Source organism: Pelmatolapia mariae, linkage group LG4 (assembly GCF_036321145.2).
Source record: "Pelmatolapia mariae isolate MD_Pm_ZW linkage group LG4, Pm_UMD_F_2, whole genome shotgun sequence".
Lineage (NCBI taxonomy): Eukaryota > Metazoa > Chordata > Actinopteri > Cichliformes > Cichlidae > Pelmatolapia > Pelmatolapia mariae.
This window is the reverse complement of record NC_086230.1, coordinates 36,229,035-36,246,288: the sequence shown is the minus strand read 5'-3', so window position 1 is coordinate 36,246,288 and position 17,254 is coordinate 36,229,035. Positions and strand designations below refer to the sequence as shown.

The 17,254-nt window shown below is 45.2% G+C and overlaps 1 protein-coding gene across 3 annotated transcripts in view; it reads right to left on the bottom strand.

The window, feature by feature from the left end:
• Window positions 1-17,254, bottom strand: part of LOC134626632 (rho GTPase-activating protein 12-like) — a 37,530-nt gene that overhangs the window by 9,752 nt on the left and 10,524 nt on the right. For 2 of the 3 annotated variants that reach the window (XM_063472611.1, XM_063472612.1), the window contains exons 4-12: window positions 13,281-13,496; window positions 3,026-3,187; window positions 2,795-2,950; window positions 2,467-2,526; window positions 2,302-2,361; window positions 2,131-2,226; window positions 1,971-2,051; window positions 1,789-1,854; window positions 28-95 (exon numbers count right to left, since the gene is read on the bottom strand). In XM_063472611.1, the coding sequence (XP_063328681.1) occupies window positions 28-95; window positions 1,789-1,854; window positions 1,971-2,051; window positions 2,131-2,226; window positions 2,302-2,361; window positions 2,467-2,526; window positions 2,795-2,950; window positions 3,026-3,187; window positions 13,281-13,496 (965 nt within the window). The remainder of the gene's footprint in view (window positions 1-27; window positions 96-1,788; window positions 1,855-1,970; window positions 2,052-2,130; window positions 2,227-2,301; window positions 2,362-2,466; window positions 2,527-2,794; window positions 2,951-3,025; window positions 3,188-13,280; window positions 13,497-17,254) is intronic. The other variant, XM_063472614.1, reaches the window with a different exon arrangement.

Below are 17,254 nucleotides of genomic sequence, written 5' to 3'. Positions count from 1 at the left end.
AAACAAACTGAACTTTTCTGCTCTCACCTGATCTTTTTTCCATTTTCAGCCACTTTAGTCTTGTTGAGAATCCCAGCTTTCTCCAGCAGGTGTCCCTGTAGGAATGCAGACACACAGCTGAGTCCTCAGGTTACCTGCTTTGAAATGTGACTCCTCCGCAAACACGGGAGTGGTGAGAGTCTAATGAAAGGCCTTTTATCAGCCTGTCCCATTTCATCCATCAGTCTGATCAGTGCTGGAAACATTTTTAAATACCTGAAAATCTTTCCAGGAACCAAACTCAAGGATTTATGTGATTATTCAAGGACACCTAAAACATTCTCGGTGGACAGAGGACCTCCTAACGGACACAAACAAGGCCTCGAGAGACCTCCAGAAATCCCTCAGTGACGTCCTTTGCATCCCTAATTAAATAGTACATCAACAAAAATTATAAAACATGACTGAACTTGTTGTTTACAGAAAGACGCTTTTCATCTGACAAAGGAAGAGTTTGCTCTCAGGAAACACAGGAGGGACTTTACTACCACGTGAACCAAAGCTTCTCCACAGCAGCCATTTTTACAATCCAGCGTGTTACTCGTGCATTAATCAAGGTTGAGCCTTGAAACTCCCACTGCCCTCGTGCTGCTGCTGCTCTCCTCTCTGCGAGGCGGTCAGCTGATGCAGCACACCTGTACCTTCAACGTGATAAAAGCTGGCCCAGGTGTGGTGCCTTTTATTCATTCAGCAGAACTTACTGTGAGTTTGTTTTAAATTCTACTTCAGGTAATTTTATCATGCACACACTGCTTGTTGGTTTGCTTGAAACAGTAACACATGGAGTGGTGTCTGGGAGGGTAAACTCCTTTGGTAAGCTTACAGCTTGAGTCATAGTTAATGGCCAGCTTGCTTTGAAGTCTGCAAATATTAAACTTAGCGTTTGTTGATTTTAGCATTGTGTCCAAGATTTCTGGGAGTGTCACACAAGACGGTGTTTGGTTTCGGTCCTTGGCTCATCATCAGAGACGATCTGCACATCGTTCAGAATTCATTCTCGTGAGTGGAGGATGGATGGGGCGTTCACGGACACTGCACACAGCAGCGTCTTCTTTTAATGCTCTCAGTTTTTATGTCTTAAACCATTTTCCTCATGAACTCTGGACAACGTGCACATGTTTCCTTTGCAGGTGGTTTCCTGTTTTATTTGTTCGTGCTCCTTTGAACGTTGCACAGAGTTTGTATGAGTGAAGCAGCAGGTCAAAGACCAGCTACGCTCGTGTACAGAATCAGGCCAGGAATATCTGCTGATGCTACAGGAGAAGTAGGAGGACCACCAGAGTGTGGTGTGAACCTGTGGACAAAGTCTGATTCAGTGTGCACACCAGCCTCCAGAATACAGTGTGGACAAAGTCAGAGATGCTGGAGTTACCAGAACTAACAGCAGTGCCATAGAAAGAGACCAATCAGACCCTCAGAGCTGTTAATACGTGATGGATGGCTTTTATTGATTGCGATTTAAGGGTTAGTGGAGAAACACTGAGCAACTTTCTGGGCAAATTCAGCCTTACAGTAAAAACCTGAACACCGATAAACACACATGAACTTCATGGTGTCAGGAAAAATCTTTCTAAATGTTTAACATGTAATACTGAGGAAGCACAGCAGGTGGCGCTGTCAGTCTGAACTGCCCAAAAAGTTCCCGTTAGGCAGCGATTAGTAAGATGTTAATGTGATGAGTTAGTGGAACCAGATCTGCTGGAAACCTTCACTAATATCCCCAACAGCCAATCAGGTGCCAAGACCTACATGCTGTGAGCTGGACCCTGTGCTCTGATTGGACAGATTCCTCTTCAGTCTGCACCTATTAGAGAGCTTGATGAGGGAGAACAGGATGACATCAGATCGACAAATGAACGAATGGATGAGCGGGAACGAGTGAGTCAATGCGAATGAATGGAGCCGTGATAGTGACACAGGTAAGTGTCTACCTGTGGACTGTCGGGGGAGGCGTGTCTGCTTATCATGTCAGTGTGATCGGAGAAGTTCCTCCGGTGGCCATGGGAACACGTCTGAAACCCAGAAACCAGTTAAAGTCTGTGTGACGCAGGCCTGTAAAGGTTGTTGCTGTGCCATAAGGTTTTCACTCACGTCTTCTCCCATGCTGAGTCTCAGCTTCCTGGCCTGCAGCGACGCTCCGTCCTCACAAACTCCATTTCCCATCAGACTTTGGGGCATTGAGGGAATCTGTAACAGTCAACAAACCAATGGATTAATGCAAATAAAATGCAGACACACAGATGGCGCTGACCGACCGATTACCTGAGGATCCTTCAGGTCCAGGTGAGCTCTGGGTATCAGGCCCAAGCTCTGCTGAGGATGCTGTGGAGAGAAAAAGGCACAAATGTGGGAGAATATTCTGAACAATCCAAGGACTATCATTGATGGGTGACAATGAACCGTGTGCTCAGTCTGTGTGTGTGGTACCGTTCTGAAGCTGGCGTCTTTATGGTCGCCTACAGGATAGTCTTCCTCTGGCAGGGGAGGCTTTCAGCAATCAAAGTAAGAGAAGACATTGGAGGAAGTTCACCATTTTAATCAAACCTAAACCCTCATTAATACAAAGACCACCTGTTCACTAAGCATCACCTGATACAGCTGATAACATATCAGATGTATTTCAGTTTTTCAGTTGTTGAAGTGACACTTTGACATATTTCAGAATTTAAAAAACGACTAAGTTTGTTGTTCTAGTTTACAGTGAACTGTCATGTTCTGACTTTGAACCTGGTCATTGTCTTAAACTGGGTCGTACCGGGCCGCCCTCGTGCTTCCTGTGGGTTGCAGATCCAGGTGGGGGTGACGGAGAGGATGGCTCGGGTAAATTCCAGGATGTGGTTCGTGTGCTGCGGTTGAAGTAGTAAGGTCTCCCTGAGACTTCATCAAACACCTTCTCCCAGCCACCGGAGCCCTGACAGGAAGCATGACGACGTCACTTTGAGGACCTGATAATGGACTGGGGGGTTATGAAGGCAGCGGTTCAAACCTGAGAGGAGGCGGGGGAGATGACGGGGGAAGTGGAGGTCAGCTGACCCCCTTCTTTTCCCTTGGACCGGTCCAGGTCTCTAACCGGCTTGGGTGGAGGATTGCGAGAGTCGTTCATGTGGTTGGTTCCAGGCTGCCTCCTGCTGTCCTGCTCAGTGTGGCCCTGCACAGAGGTCAGCACAGCAGGACTGAGTGCACTCACATGGAAGGAAAAATGAAGGCATCACATCCAGGACCTTCCTTAGTCACTGGAGGTTTTACATGAGGAAGTCTGTTTTGGTTCTGTTTGGTCATCAGAGTTGTTGTTGTACTTCCTGCTGTCCTTCTTCACACTCTTACATGTTCTGTGTTGTACTCTAATCTTCATTGTAATCACATTTTTATATTTTTAATGAAATTGTATATTTTTCCTGCTTTACTTTATTCCTCCGCTAAACTTGTCTATAGATTTAATTTTATATGCAGTTCTTTGGGTGTAATTCCTACACTTTGGTTTATTGATGACATTTATTCCACTGTTTAATATTACTTATACAAACTTTAGGTAGTTAGTGCTCTGTAAAATGATGATCAGGCCTTTCTTCTGCTGTTTGCACACTAGAAGTTAAAACTTGTTTGTGGCTGTGGACCAGATTCACTAATCCAGCGGTCCCCAACCTTTTTTGTGCCACGGACAGTTTAATGTCAGACAATATTTTCACGGACCGGTCTTTAAGGTGTGGCGGATAAATACAACAAAACAAAATGATATGACCAAGACAAAAGCTGGAATTTTGTAAATATAATAATAAACGCGAATTCACTGTGTGATTGTCAGTGATGGGAATAACGGCGTTACTTTTTTCAGTAACAAGTAATCTAACTAATTACTATTTCTATCGTTACAACGCTGTTACCGTTACTAACAAGAAAACACGGTCCGTTACTATTTTTCAGCAAACAGACGGTTGAAGCTGTGTTCAGTTTACCGCATCTTATATCAGCTGCAGGAAGTAGCTGTAAGTAATCTGGGCGCTACAGCTTTAAGCAGCTGCGTGCACTCGCGCGGACAGCAATCACTTTCTGGCAGACAATCACCTTTTGGCACAACACCTGGAGCTAAGGGGGCAAAACAATCGCATGAGTGCTGCTGTTTGACTGAGGAAGAATAAAGTAGTCGTGGTAAGCCAATCACATGACCACTTAAAGACAAAGCAACAAGGTGACATATACCAGTTTATAAATTGTGTTGATAGGCCACGTAAAACCAGAGTCATGATAAATAATATATACGCGTGTTTTTCCTCAATAGTTTCGTCACGTTTACTGTCTAAGGACAGCACAGCAAGCACTCTCTGCTTATGAGCAAAACATAAACAAACAAAACAAAAAATCAGCCCTTTCGTGTTGGTGGAAAAATGCCGACCAATCAAATAATGATATGGCAACATGACATTTGGTTGTTTAGGAAGAGGGGGAAGATTTAGGAATGACAGCGAGAGAGAGAGAGAGAGAGAGAGAGAGTTTTGAGATGTGAGAGATTTGTGACGTTTAGCGTGTTTGGAGTGTGTAGTTAATGTGTTGTCTTGTGTAGTTAGTGTGTAGTGTTGTGGACAGTTTTGTGTTGTGTGTCAGAACAATGAGGCGACTGCTGTCTCCAGGTAGAAACAGGAGTGATACACCTGCTGCTGTCAGACCTGCAGGTATCAGGCTGTGATGTTCTCCTTTATAGTGGACAGACATTATTTGGAGTGGCACAAATAATTTGTGTGGCATCTTATTGAAGAATAGCTGATTGTTCTGTAAATAGTCTGAAATTGTTATTTAAAAAAGGGTAAAAGGTAAATGGATGCAAATAACTTTGTTGTTTGCAAAACTTGTGCATAGGATTTTAAAGTTGACAATTTATATTTGCATTTAAAGTTATGAAATATGATTCAGTGAACATGTTTGTGGTTGTTACAGTAAAAATGTAACTTTTTCCACTCTGATTTTATGTTTTTTTGTCTGATTTTAGATCAGTTGTGTTAATACAGTCAAAATGAAAACACAACTGTAAATTCAGACACGTGAGGTTGTGCTGATGATACAAATAAATAGTTTTTAAAGGTGAAATGTAGAGGAAACATCAAAGTGGTTAAAAATGGCCAATTATACCCTGGAGCCCAGAGGGTAGAATCTTGTAACTCAGTTACTAACTCAGTTACTTTTTTTTTTGTGATTAACATTTTATTGTATTTTTAGAACACTACAGTCCACTGTAGAGACAGATTACATCACATAGAAAAAAAGCATCAGCATAGCAGCAGAACAGTAGAGAATACAAAACCAAAATGAGGGGGGACAAACAAAGCAAAAAACAAAAACAAAAACAAAACAAAAACAAACAAACAAACAAACAAAAAAAACACCAAACAGCCAGCCCATGACTACGTTTGTCTTACTGCATGCCACACTCTGACATCCCTTAGAGTGCTTCGTCAGAATTCCTGTCCCACTCTAAGTTCTAGTCTGATCCTTTTATTCTGGACAGATATGGATCCCACTTCAGGTGGAAACTCTCCACTTTATTCAGAAGTCTGTATGAGAGTTGTTCTAGTGCAGCGAGTCTCCCTAGTTGAAGATGCCATACAGAGACAGGTGGGGTGGAAGGGGCCTTCCACTGGGAGATAATGAGTTTACGCCCCAGCATCAATGCAGTCTGTACCCACTCGGCGGCCTTAGGCGGAGCATATTTGAGGAGTGATGGGTCCCCCAAAACAAATAGTCTTGGTGAAAAAGGAATATCCCATCGTATAGTTGATTTGATAAAGTCGTGTATCTCAGTCCAAAAGATTTGGGTTTTAGAACAGGTCCAAATCATATGGGTCAATGTGCCCACCCCAGTCTGACTTCTCCAGCATTCAGGGGACTGTATGAGGTTCACCCTATACAATCTGTGTGGTGACCAGTAAATTCGGTGTAGTAATTTGAATTGGATTAGCCTCGTTCCAAGTTCCCTGGACACCTTTTTACTATTTTGCAAAATTGTAGTCCATTCCTGATCTGTAAAAACCACACCAAGGTCAGATTCCCAAGCTAACCGGAGGGCGGGTAGCCCTTTACTCGTGCCCTCAACAAGCATTGAGTAATATTTAGAGACTTCACGACCTCCCCAGAGATCTTTTTGATGTAGCTGAGATATCCAATAGTTGGAGGTGGTGTAGAGGAAGAACCAAAGGTTTTGAGCAATAAGTGCCGGAGCTGCAAGTACCTCCAAAACTGACTCTGTGGCAACTGAAACTGTGCTTTAAGGTCGTTGAAGGACTTGAGAATTCTCCCCTGATACAGGTCTCCAAGAACAAGTATCCCTCTCTGGACCCACAGTCTCCAGAAAAACAGAAACTTATTAATGCAGAGTTTGGGATTGAGCCATAAGGAGGCCTCAGTGTGAAGGTGGGAGTCAAAATTTAACAGCAAGGCCACCTTCTTCCAGACCGTCTGCAGAAATGAAAGAATGGGGTGGGTTTGTATATCTGGTGGGAGCTTGGTGGTTAAAATGTGCATCGGAGGGAGTGGTGAACACAAAGTACTCTCCAGACTAAACCATGGGGGGGCTCGTTCTGGAGGGAGAGCCCAGTGAACCATGTGTCTCAGACTGAAAGCATAATGGTAAAACAGTAAATTTGGGACCCCCAGGCCACCCGACTCCACTGGTTGCTGTAACTTTTTAAGCTTTACTCTAGGGTGTCTGTTATTCCATATAAATTGGTTGCATAATCTGTCAAATTGATGAAAATATTTTGATGGGATTTTTAGCGGGAGTGTTTGTAGTAGGTAATTAAATTTTGGAGCACAATTCATTTTGATGATGTTAACTTTACCCCAAAGGGTGAGAAACAAAGGGGACCATCTAATTATGTCGGTTCTGAACTTGTCCAATAGAGGTTCTAAATTAGCCTGAACTATGTTAGATAACAAAGGGGGGAATGTAATGCCCAAGTATTTAATACCAGTCTGAGGCCATCTAAAATCCCCTGGCTGTAACAGGGTTTTGGGGCAGAAGGCTGTCAGAGGGAGCGCTTCAGACTTTGACCAATTCACTCTATATCCTGATATATTAGAGAACCGGGTAATAATTCTTAAGAGAGCAGGTAGAGAGCGTTCTGGCCGCGATATTAGGACCAGGGCGTCATCAGCATAGAGCATCAATTTGTGATTATTATTGTGGACCTGGATACCTGGAAAATCAGGGTCTCTACGTATTGTCGCTGCCAGAGGCTCTAAAGCTAGGGCAAAAAGCAGAGGACTCAGAGGGCAGCCCTGTCTTGTGCCTCTGTGGAGGTCGAAGGACTGTGATATAATACGGTTCGTTAATATTGATGCTCTTGGATTGTTGTAGAGAAGTTTGACCCACCTTATGAATTTTGGGCCAAAGCCAAATGCTTCCATTACACAAAATAGAAAATGCCACTCTACCCTGTCGAATGCTTTCTCTGAATCTAGGGAGAGGGCTATAGCTGGAGAGGAGTCCCCCGTAGGGGATTTATTCTGGGTCGCCCACATAATATCAATTAGGCGTCTAACATTATCAGCAGAGCTGCGAGTCCGAATAAAACCAACTTGGTCGGGGTGTATTAAGTAAGTCATAACCTTATCTAATCTGGTTGCTAGTACCTTGGCTAAAATTTTGCAATCGCAATTGATCAAGCTTATTGGTCTGTAACTCTGACAGTCAAGCGGGTCTTTGTTTTTCTTTAAGAAAAGGGAAATAAGTGCCTCTGACAGTGTTGGTGGCAGGCTGCCCTTATCCAGGGCCTCCTCAAACATTTGCAGGAGTAAAGGGGAGAGCTCCTCTGCAAAGTTCCTGTAAAATTCTGCTGTAAACCCATCCAACCCAGGGGCCTTGTCAATTGGAAGGTTTTTGATTACCATTAAGATCTCTTCCTTTGAAATTGGGGCATCCAGGGAGTCCACCTGAGTCTTAGAGAGAGTTGGGAGGTTGAGGGGGGAGAGAAAACTGTTAATTTCCTGAAAGTCTGCTTGTACTTCTGAAGAGTAGAGTTGCATATAGAAGTCGCTAAAGGCTTCGTTCACTTCAGTAGGTTTTGACACCATAGTGCCATCCTGTGCTCTAATTGCTGCTATGATAGTCTGAGCTTCTTTTTGTTTAATATATCTTGCAAGCAGTTTGCCAGGTTTATCTCCATCTTCGAAGTATTTCTGCCTAGCCCGAAATAGAGAGAACTCCATTTTCTGAGTCAAGATTGAGTTAAACTCATATTTCAGTCTAGTTAGGTGGGTCAGATTTGCCGAGCTCATGTCTGCCTTAAAAGCGGCTTCAGCTATGGCAATCTTCCTCTCCAGGTCTATCTGCTTAGTCAGAGCAGTTCTTTTCTTATATGAGGCATGCTGGATGATGAACCCTCTAATAAAAGCTTTCAAAGCTTCCCATGCTACACCTGCACTAGGAGCTGTAGAGAGGTTAATTTCTATATAAGAATTGATCTGCTCTCTTAAGGAGTGGAGAAAGTTGGGATCATGTAAAAGGCTTGAGTTTAGCCTCCATCTGGGAGACTTGAGGGGGCTACCAAATGAACTCAGATGCAAGAGGACCGAGGCGTGGTCAGAAACGTGTATACTACCAATAGAGCAAGACATTGCTGAGGGCATGATAGAATTTGACAGAAGAAAATAATCTATTCTTGACAGAGTGTTGTGGGGGGCAGAATAAAAGGTGTAATCTCTTGTGGATGGGTTGAATACTCTCCATATGTCTACCAAACCCAAGGTCCTACACATTTTTATAGCGACCGAAGCTGATCTAGAGTGTCGCTGTGAGGGAGTGCTTCGATCCAGTATATCATCCATGACCAAATTGAAGTCCCCTGCTATCAGGATTGGGTAGTCGTCCATATCACTAATTTTGCATTCCAAGTTTCCAAAAAAGGTGGGGTCATCAATGTTTGGTGCATAGATATTACTTAAAATCATCCTATGCCCTTGAATCTCAGCCAAGAGTAGCAATGTCCGCCCATCTTCATCCTTAACCATCCGGGTGCATTTAAACTGTAACTGCTTATGAATTAAAATTGCGACACCCCTACTCTGACTGCTGCCACACGAAAAAAAAATACCTGACCCACCCAATCACGGCAAAGTTCATCTGACTCTTGGGGAGACAAGTGAGTCTCCCCAAGAGTCTCTTGAAGAAAGGCAATGTCAACTTTTTTTGATTTGATAAATGTCATGATTTTCTTTTTTTTGATTGGATGGTTAAGGCCCTTTACATTCCAGGTCATTAAAGTAAGGGCCCTTTGTTGCTTATTCGCCATCATGCAATACGTATCAGACATATAACAGTGGGGTAACTTATTATTAGAACCAGGAGTTCAGTACTGAGTGGACAATATTTGGAAGGCTGGCTGTGAAAAAAATGGGGGGGATTGGAAGTAAATAAAAATAACAATTGATGAACATTTAAACAGATACGTCCGGGGCGACCGAGAACACTAGTCACCCTCAGGTGGGCTATGAGCCCCAGAAAGCAAAACATAAACTTTATGGTCCGTGACTCTAACCAGTCGAACAGTCATAAACAGGACCCGTCGCCAGCAGCAGCAGCATATTAAGTCGATGTAATATGAAGAAAACAGACATTCCGGGACTTAACTAACTGACTTAGCTAGACCTCTATGCAGGTTAGTTAGAACTGTCCCCTGACAAACTGAAAAAAGCTTCATAACAGCTGAATTAATAAGAGAGGAATTCAATAGTCTTAGTGAGCTTCTCTACCAAGCGGATTGTGTCGTATTCTCAAAAGTAGCACAACTGAAAAAATCAAATCAGACTGCGAAGCCCTATAACATTGAAACTAAACAGTTAGGAGGTACAAAGTATATCGTGTGTAGCGTGTTAAGTAACGCTAGGGCAAAAAACGAAGAAAAAAAAAAAAAAGAAAAGAGAAGGGTAGTGTTTAAATCCAAGCCCTGACTGTAAATAACTCCCTTAAGGTAAAGACAGAATGTAGTCCTGGGCTTTTTTTGGGTCGGTAAACTCACGTCTGCCCTCCGTCATTTTCAGCACCAGCACCGCTGGAAACAGTAGGGAGAACTTTATCTTCCTTTCGTGCAGCAGCCGTTTACAGGGATTAAATGCCGCCCGTTTGTCCGTGACAAGTTTGGAGTAGTCAGGGAAGATCATAATGCGGTGGCCGTTCCAGCACAGCTGCCCCAGCCTCCGCGCAGCTTCCACGATCCGTTCCCTGTCCTGGAACCGCAGAAATCGGGCGATGATGACCCTCGGGGGATGACCGTCAGGTTTGCGTCTCACCAGGCTGCGGTGTGCGCGGTCAATCTCCAGCCCGCCTGGGAAGTCGACCTTCAGGAGTTGTGGGATCGTGTTGCGCATGAACGCCAGAGCGTCCGAACCCTCGCAGCCCTCCGGAAAGCCGACAAAGCGCAGGTTGTTTCTCCGTCCTCTGTTTTCGAGGTCGTCTAATTTCTGTCGTAGAGCGTTCACCTCATCACTAGTAGCAGGAGGATTTTCCTTTAGCGCTCTGCTAGCATCCTCGAGGAAATCCAGGCGAGACTCAGCGTTGCTTATTCGAGTAGCCATATCCGCTAGCTTAGCCTCCACTGCCCTCGTAGCAGTTTGGATAGCATTCAGCTTGCTCTCTTGTGTCTCGGAGGTTTCCTTAAGTAGCGCGTAAATACTTGCAATGTCTTTGGCCATTTGTTCAGTTGTAGCAGTCTGAATAGTATCCGACATTGGAGGTGAGGGCGGATGCACCTCACTAGCTTTCGCCGAAGCGTAAGTTTTTGTTGGTGACTCGGCATTTCTGAACTTTCATAAAGAGTCTTCAAGCTTCCCACTGTCCCGAGGTGATGTTTTGTAAGTGTTGTGTAGCGTAATGTTCTGAGTCTAATGCAAATTAGCTGCCACTGCGACGGAGCTTCCCCATTCAAGCTGCCATCTTGACCGCCTACGTCACCGGACTCCTAACTCAGTTACTTTTTTGAAGAAGTAACTAGTAACTATAACTAATTACTTTTTCAAAGTAACTTGCCCAACACTGCTGATTGTGTAACTTTATTAGCAGCGTCCTCCTGAAATGCTCCAACAACACTTGGAGTAACATCCTCCTCTCTGCCCCTTAATGCTCTCTGGTCGCTATGGTAACGTGTAAATATTTTTTTCAAAATAAGACACACAACTACAACACGGGAAAAGACCCAGGGAAACCGAGTTAACACTAAAAATCCGGAAAACCATAAATTTCACACCCGAGTCTCAGCTCTCTCGGCCCGGTAGCGGGCCGTGGCCCGGGGGCTGGAGACCGCTGCACCAGTTCACAGAAAAATACTGACAACATAAAATATATAAAACCTGTTAGACTCACATGTGACACTTGAAACAATCCCATCAGGGTACAGTGAGTGTTGGCTACAGACATGAGATTATTTTGGGGGCCTTTATTGGAGAGTGGGACAGTGAAGACAGACAGACAGTGGACAGAAAGAAAGGGGCACAGGGCTCATGGACACCTGCTCAACCAGTAAGACAAACTGGTGTCCAGTAACTGGTCACCAGATCCCTGTGGAACAGACCCCACATGCTCATATTACAGCTGATCAAACTTTAATTACCTCTGAGCTGCAGGTGCACGCAGCGGGGAGTTTGGAGTGAAACACAATGAAAGGTCAGAGTGACGATGGCAGAGAAATCCAACGAGCCATTTGTACAAATGTTCTTCAGATCACTTTTTTCATGTCTCTCACTAAACTTTATCGACCACTTTACATCGGTGTGTAATCTGTCGGTACAGCATGATGAAGCGCACTACGTCAGCTGTGCGTCGTCAGCCTTCAACCCTTCTTCTGTCTGGACCGTCGTCTCCTTTCACGTCACTCTCAGCGTTCATCGTTTTAGGAAACGAGCGTACACACTCATCTACGTCTCGCTCAAAATGGATTTTTCTGATTTCGTCCAATTCTGAAATCTTAGATTTCTGCTCTTCCTTTGTGTCTTTACTGCTAGCTTAGCTGAGCTTTTATGTGTTAGCCAGTGCTGCTCTTTTAATGCCGCCGTGGTGTCTGACCTATCGTTTACCTTCGAGTTCATTTAGATTTCAGTCACTTCCTGTGCTGTCACACTGCTTTGAATCCAGTGTTTTAGTAACTCCAGGGTTGCTGCCCGATGGCAGCTTTAACTCAGTAACTGTAATTACTTTCTTTTCTTTTTGTAATCCTGCTTCATGACTTCAGCTGACGCACTGTTAAGAAAAGAACCAGGTGTTGTTCCTGCAGCTTCAGCTGCCCGTCCCGCTCCCCCGCCTCCTCTACCACACCTGGCAGTGTCACTTATGGATGTGGCGTCCTGCAGCTGCTGGACTACCAGTGTCACCTGAAAGGACGTCTCATGCAGGACACGAGCAAAGTGTTGGAAGGAGAGAGTAAGGCTGAGGATGGGCAACTCTCAGTCTGTGCCTGGATTGAAATAACTTTTCCATCTACAAGTGTCCAAATGCCTACTGCAGATGTGTCCACGTGTTCAGTAAGACTAAGTGTAGCGTTCAGTTTGTGTTGTTTGTCTGGCTCCTGAAAAGCCATTTAGCTCGGAGAACTTTCAGTTTTATCACAAGGTGTTGGAAACTGCACCGAATGTAAACGTTACTTTGTGATGCCAGGCTCATGATACAGCTGAGGCGTGTTGTCTGTACAGAAACAGTCGCGTGTGCAAAGCGATCAGCGGGCGTCTGAAACAAAAGTGAGCAGCTGCTCGTGGATGTGGGGCAGAAATGTCACAGACAGCTGCAAAATGTGCACGTAGACCGTCGAGCAGACAGTCCATCCATGAACACGGGCACAAACTTCTGTCAGAGCACGCTACCGATCACAACCACGTTCACTTCCTCTTACAAAACTCTTCACAATAAAACAGGAAACCTGTAAAAATGAACCATATATAATGCAAACGCTCTTTTTAATGTTTTAAACACATTTTTCTCCTTTTAGAAGGAATTCCTGCATTTTTCTAAATACAGATTTGAACCCAAACCGTATGGTTTCACCATGTGAACCCCACTCCGGTCATCTCTGTTCTCGCACTTCTTTTCCTCAGCTGCACGTCAGCTTCCTTCATCTGTCCTGATAGTTTAGCTCTCGTCTACATTCACATTCATTTCATGCAGTTTCAGAGACTTTTGGCGCTGCTGCTTCATCTCCGTTTGGTGTTTAAGTGACCCGAACACAAAAATGAACTCAAAACACACCTGGAAAGGTCAGAGGTCACCTTACCTGCAATCTGTCCTGTGGGCTGACCAGGCAGTTGGGGCTGATCATGCCCAAGGAGGTAGAAGATGATGGGCTGTGGTCTGATGTTGAGGGGGCGTGGTCTGTGGGAGGTGGAGAGGAGAGGGAGGAGCCAGAAGAAGAGCCCTGAGGCGGAGCTGATTTCTTCAGAGAGGGGACGTTGGCGTAGATGGGCGACAGAGGGTCGGGCGAGCTTTGGTTCTACAGAGAGAGAGAGAGCGCGGATTTCTTCAACGTCAGACACAAAACGACACACTCTGAGTCAAAGCTGTGACATGTTCACGGCGTGGATTCGTCACAGTGTTTAGACCTCCTGCATGTGACTTAACCCGACGACCGGCCGTGTCCTTCCTTCTTCATCTGGACGACAGAGCGCTCTGTGCTGCACGCCTCAGAGCCTCAAGTCATAAAACTACAGAACGCAGACAAATATGAGCCCATTTAAAGCCCACCCCCAACCATCACCCACACGGCAGCATGGCGGTGATGTGATCATCCTGATGGAGATCCAGCTTCATCCGCCTAACTTTCCTTTCTCCTCAGAGTGAAAAGAATCATTGCAGAAAGCAAAAATCTGTTTTTAATAAAGTTTAGGGGGTTCCCACACCTCTGCGCAGACGACCACGGGTCCAACGAGCAAGCGTTAGCAGGGCTGCAGAGCGAGTCCTCACAGAGACGCTCAGAGCACGGCGACCCACCGAGGACGAGGTCCCCGCTAAACAAACAGGAACCTGCTGGAGCGTCAGCCTCATTTACGACAATCATCAGCTGCTGTACAGGAAGAGCTCCTCCCAGGGTTTATAAACACACACACACACACACACACACAGTGACTTGCAGTCATTTCCTGCAGACTTTCACTAAGCCTCACGTCTGGATGTTTTCAGTCTTCAGGGAGACGAGTCCTCGCGGTGATGAAGACGTTTCACGTCTCCACAACACCACACATACACCAAGTTCTGATAAAACTCATCATCACCCTGAAGACATTGGAGGTGATTCACCTCTGCCAAGATTTCCTCCTCTGAGAGCGGACAGCTTCCTGTCACACCGAGGAGGCAAGTGTGGCCACAGGGAAACACAGAAAGTCTTACATTTCACTTCAGGTCACTTTCATTACAGCTGCCGGGTACGAGGCTCCACTGCTCAGCAGGAATTCTCGTTATCATCAACTAAACTTTACTCATCATTAATGTTTCTCAGACCGACCACTCAGTGTGCTGGGTTTCTATGTTAAACACGGACTCATTATTACTGATGCATAGACTCAAAGTTACATCCTGGCACTGATGTGACTCATTATACAAAAACCTTTTTTACAACTGTAAGAATATTTACGCACAAGCTTGGATGTGACGCGAAGAAGAAGAAGAAGGTTTTCTGGTGTAAACACTCAAAGTACATCAAACTTGTGCTTGTACACAGCACGGCACAGGTGGAGCAGGAATACTCCACGGGAGGATTACCCCACAGGAGGATTACTCCACGGGAGGATTACTCCACAGGAGGATTACTCCATGGGAGTAACCTGCACATTAGAGTCATCACCACCGGTGACTGGGGCAGCCCTGCAGTGGTCATGTGAGACAAACACACAGAGACAGGGATCAGTGTTTAACCGACTGCAGCGTCACATCAACCTGAACAAATCTGCTCTCCTGCTTTACTGCTACACGCTCGTCTGCTCTGAACCTGCAGCTGCACGCAGGGAAACAATGACAACATCTCTAACCAGCATCAAAGTTTAATGCAGCATGTCTGGACTTACCCATAATGCATCTGTGTTTGTGTCAGTATCACCAAAGTGTGTCCTGCATCAAACCTCACCAGGAACAAGTCAGAAAGTCTTTTAGAATCCGTTTGTGTTTAGACTGCACAGGCTGTAGCCCCGCCCCCTCTGATTCGGTAGCTCCGCCCCCTCTGACGGGCAGTGTGAATCATTTTTGGAGTCAACACTGCTGAGCCAGATCACTGTTCATTGACCTCATGAAACATTTTATGACTCCAAAGATCAACTTTGACGACCACCTAATTTTCTTTCTGAGTCCTGGAATCACCTGGAATTCATCAAACTTCCTCAAGTTTCCTGGGATCTTCTCAGGGATTCAAGTCCCTGGACTCTTATCACACTTCATAAATAAGTCTTGGAGTTTTTCTAAAGCTTCAATAAATCCAAAGGCCAAATCTTCTAAAAGGATTCAGCAAACACGATCCTGTTCAGGATGCTGCTGTGAGCTCAAACGTCCAAACCAGCATTCCAAACGTTCTCCGGGACTGGAACAGCTGGAGCCTCTGCTTGGACTCCCCGCTTGTCCTGGGAGCGCTCACTGTAACACTGCAGGTCCACAGGGAGCTGCAAATAGGGGTTCGCTGCGTGCAGAAAGCAGCCTCCAGCCGTCTCACACTGCAGGAAACATGCAACTCAGAGTGTTGCAGTCCAGCAGCAGCTGTAAGCAGCACACCTCTGCTCACAGTAACACCTGTAACACCTTTATTCTTTACATTTGACTTTTTGGTGAATTTGAGGAAAAATCTGAAGCAACACAATCCGATGCTGCCACCTGCTGCTCGACAGCAGGATGGAGATCCAACAAAGAGAAGTTAGCTGCTGTTGTTTCTGTGAGCTGATGACAGACGCCTGCACTAGCGCTGGGGTCAGTTCTGACTCACAAGGTCCCGATTCGATTGTCAGCTTAGCATGAAAACAAAGCTGTGAGACTTCATCAGAGGTGTGAGCATCGAGCCCGTTCTCACTCCCGAGGCATAACATCCCGACGTTTTGTCACGTCCTGCGGCGTTCCTGAGGAACGCGAAAGGTGACCTTCCACGTTGTTATGGTACGCGGCGGTTTCCAGCCCTGTACTGCAGCCCTAAACTTAACCTTATCACTAAGCCTAACCATAACCTTATGCCTAACCTTAACCATAACCTTATGCCTAACCATAACCTTATTCCTAACCTTAACCATAACCATAACCGTATCCCTACGCCTAAACCTAACCTTATCCCTAAACCTAACCATAACCTTATGCCTAAACCTAACCATAACCGTATACCTAAGCCTAAACCTAACCTTATCGCTAAACCTAACCATAACCTTATTCCTAACCTTAACCAGCACTTTAATGAGGTGAAATAGTGTTTTCTAAAGCGATTTTAAGGGAAAAAGCGAAGATGTGTAGATTGAGTCCAAACGGTTCTCATGTGTCCGCAGTTTTCCGATGTCGTGACGTAGGAACGCCTTGGGTGCCCAAAAACGTAATATGTTGACGATTTGTCACCTAGCGTAAAATGTTACGATTTGGGAGTGAGAACGGGTTGGAGCATCACAGCAGGTGTGTCAAAGTAAAACAGAAACACATGAAGCAGGTTTTCCTGTCCTGGCTTTTTATAGCAGATTTGTTTAGAAATATTCTGCAGTCGATCAAAAACTGAAGAAAAGCATGAATCAACATCAACATGAACTTTTGACGTTCAGAGGAGCCATCAGGTCCAGAGGGTACGCCCATCTTTTATATACAGTCTGTGACGTGACCACCTTCAGCACTACGGAGTGGACTGTGCTGTCCACACACACACACACACACACACACACACACACACACACACACACACACACACACACACAGTAAAAGTAGCCAATCAGGAAAGGCTGACTTTATGACTGCCCTTTAACCAGGATGCAGAGCTTTTATTTCTGCGACTGACAGGAAGCTGGCTGACTGATGACCACAGGTAAAGTCATAAAGGTGCAGCGTCACAGAAAAACATCCGGCTGCAGCTCATTTACTGCAAACACAGCAGCGCACTCACACCTGGCTCAGCCGGCCACCTCACCTGGGACACACCTGGCTTCAGGACAGCCTCAGAGGAGGAAACAGCTTCAAACACAAGATGACTAAATCTGTTCCACCCTCTGCTGACACGAGGTAAACAAACCACCTGCTGAACAACATTAA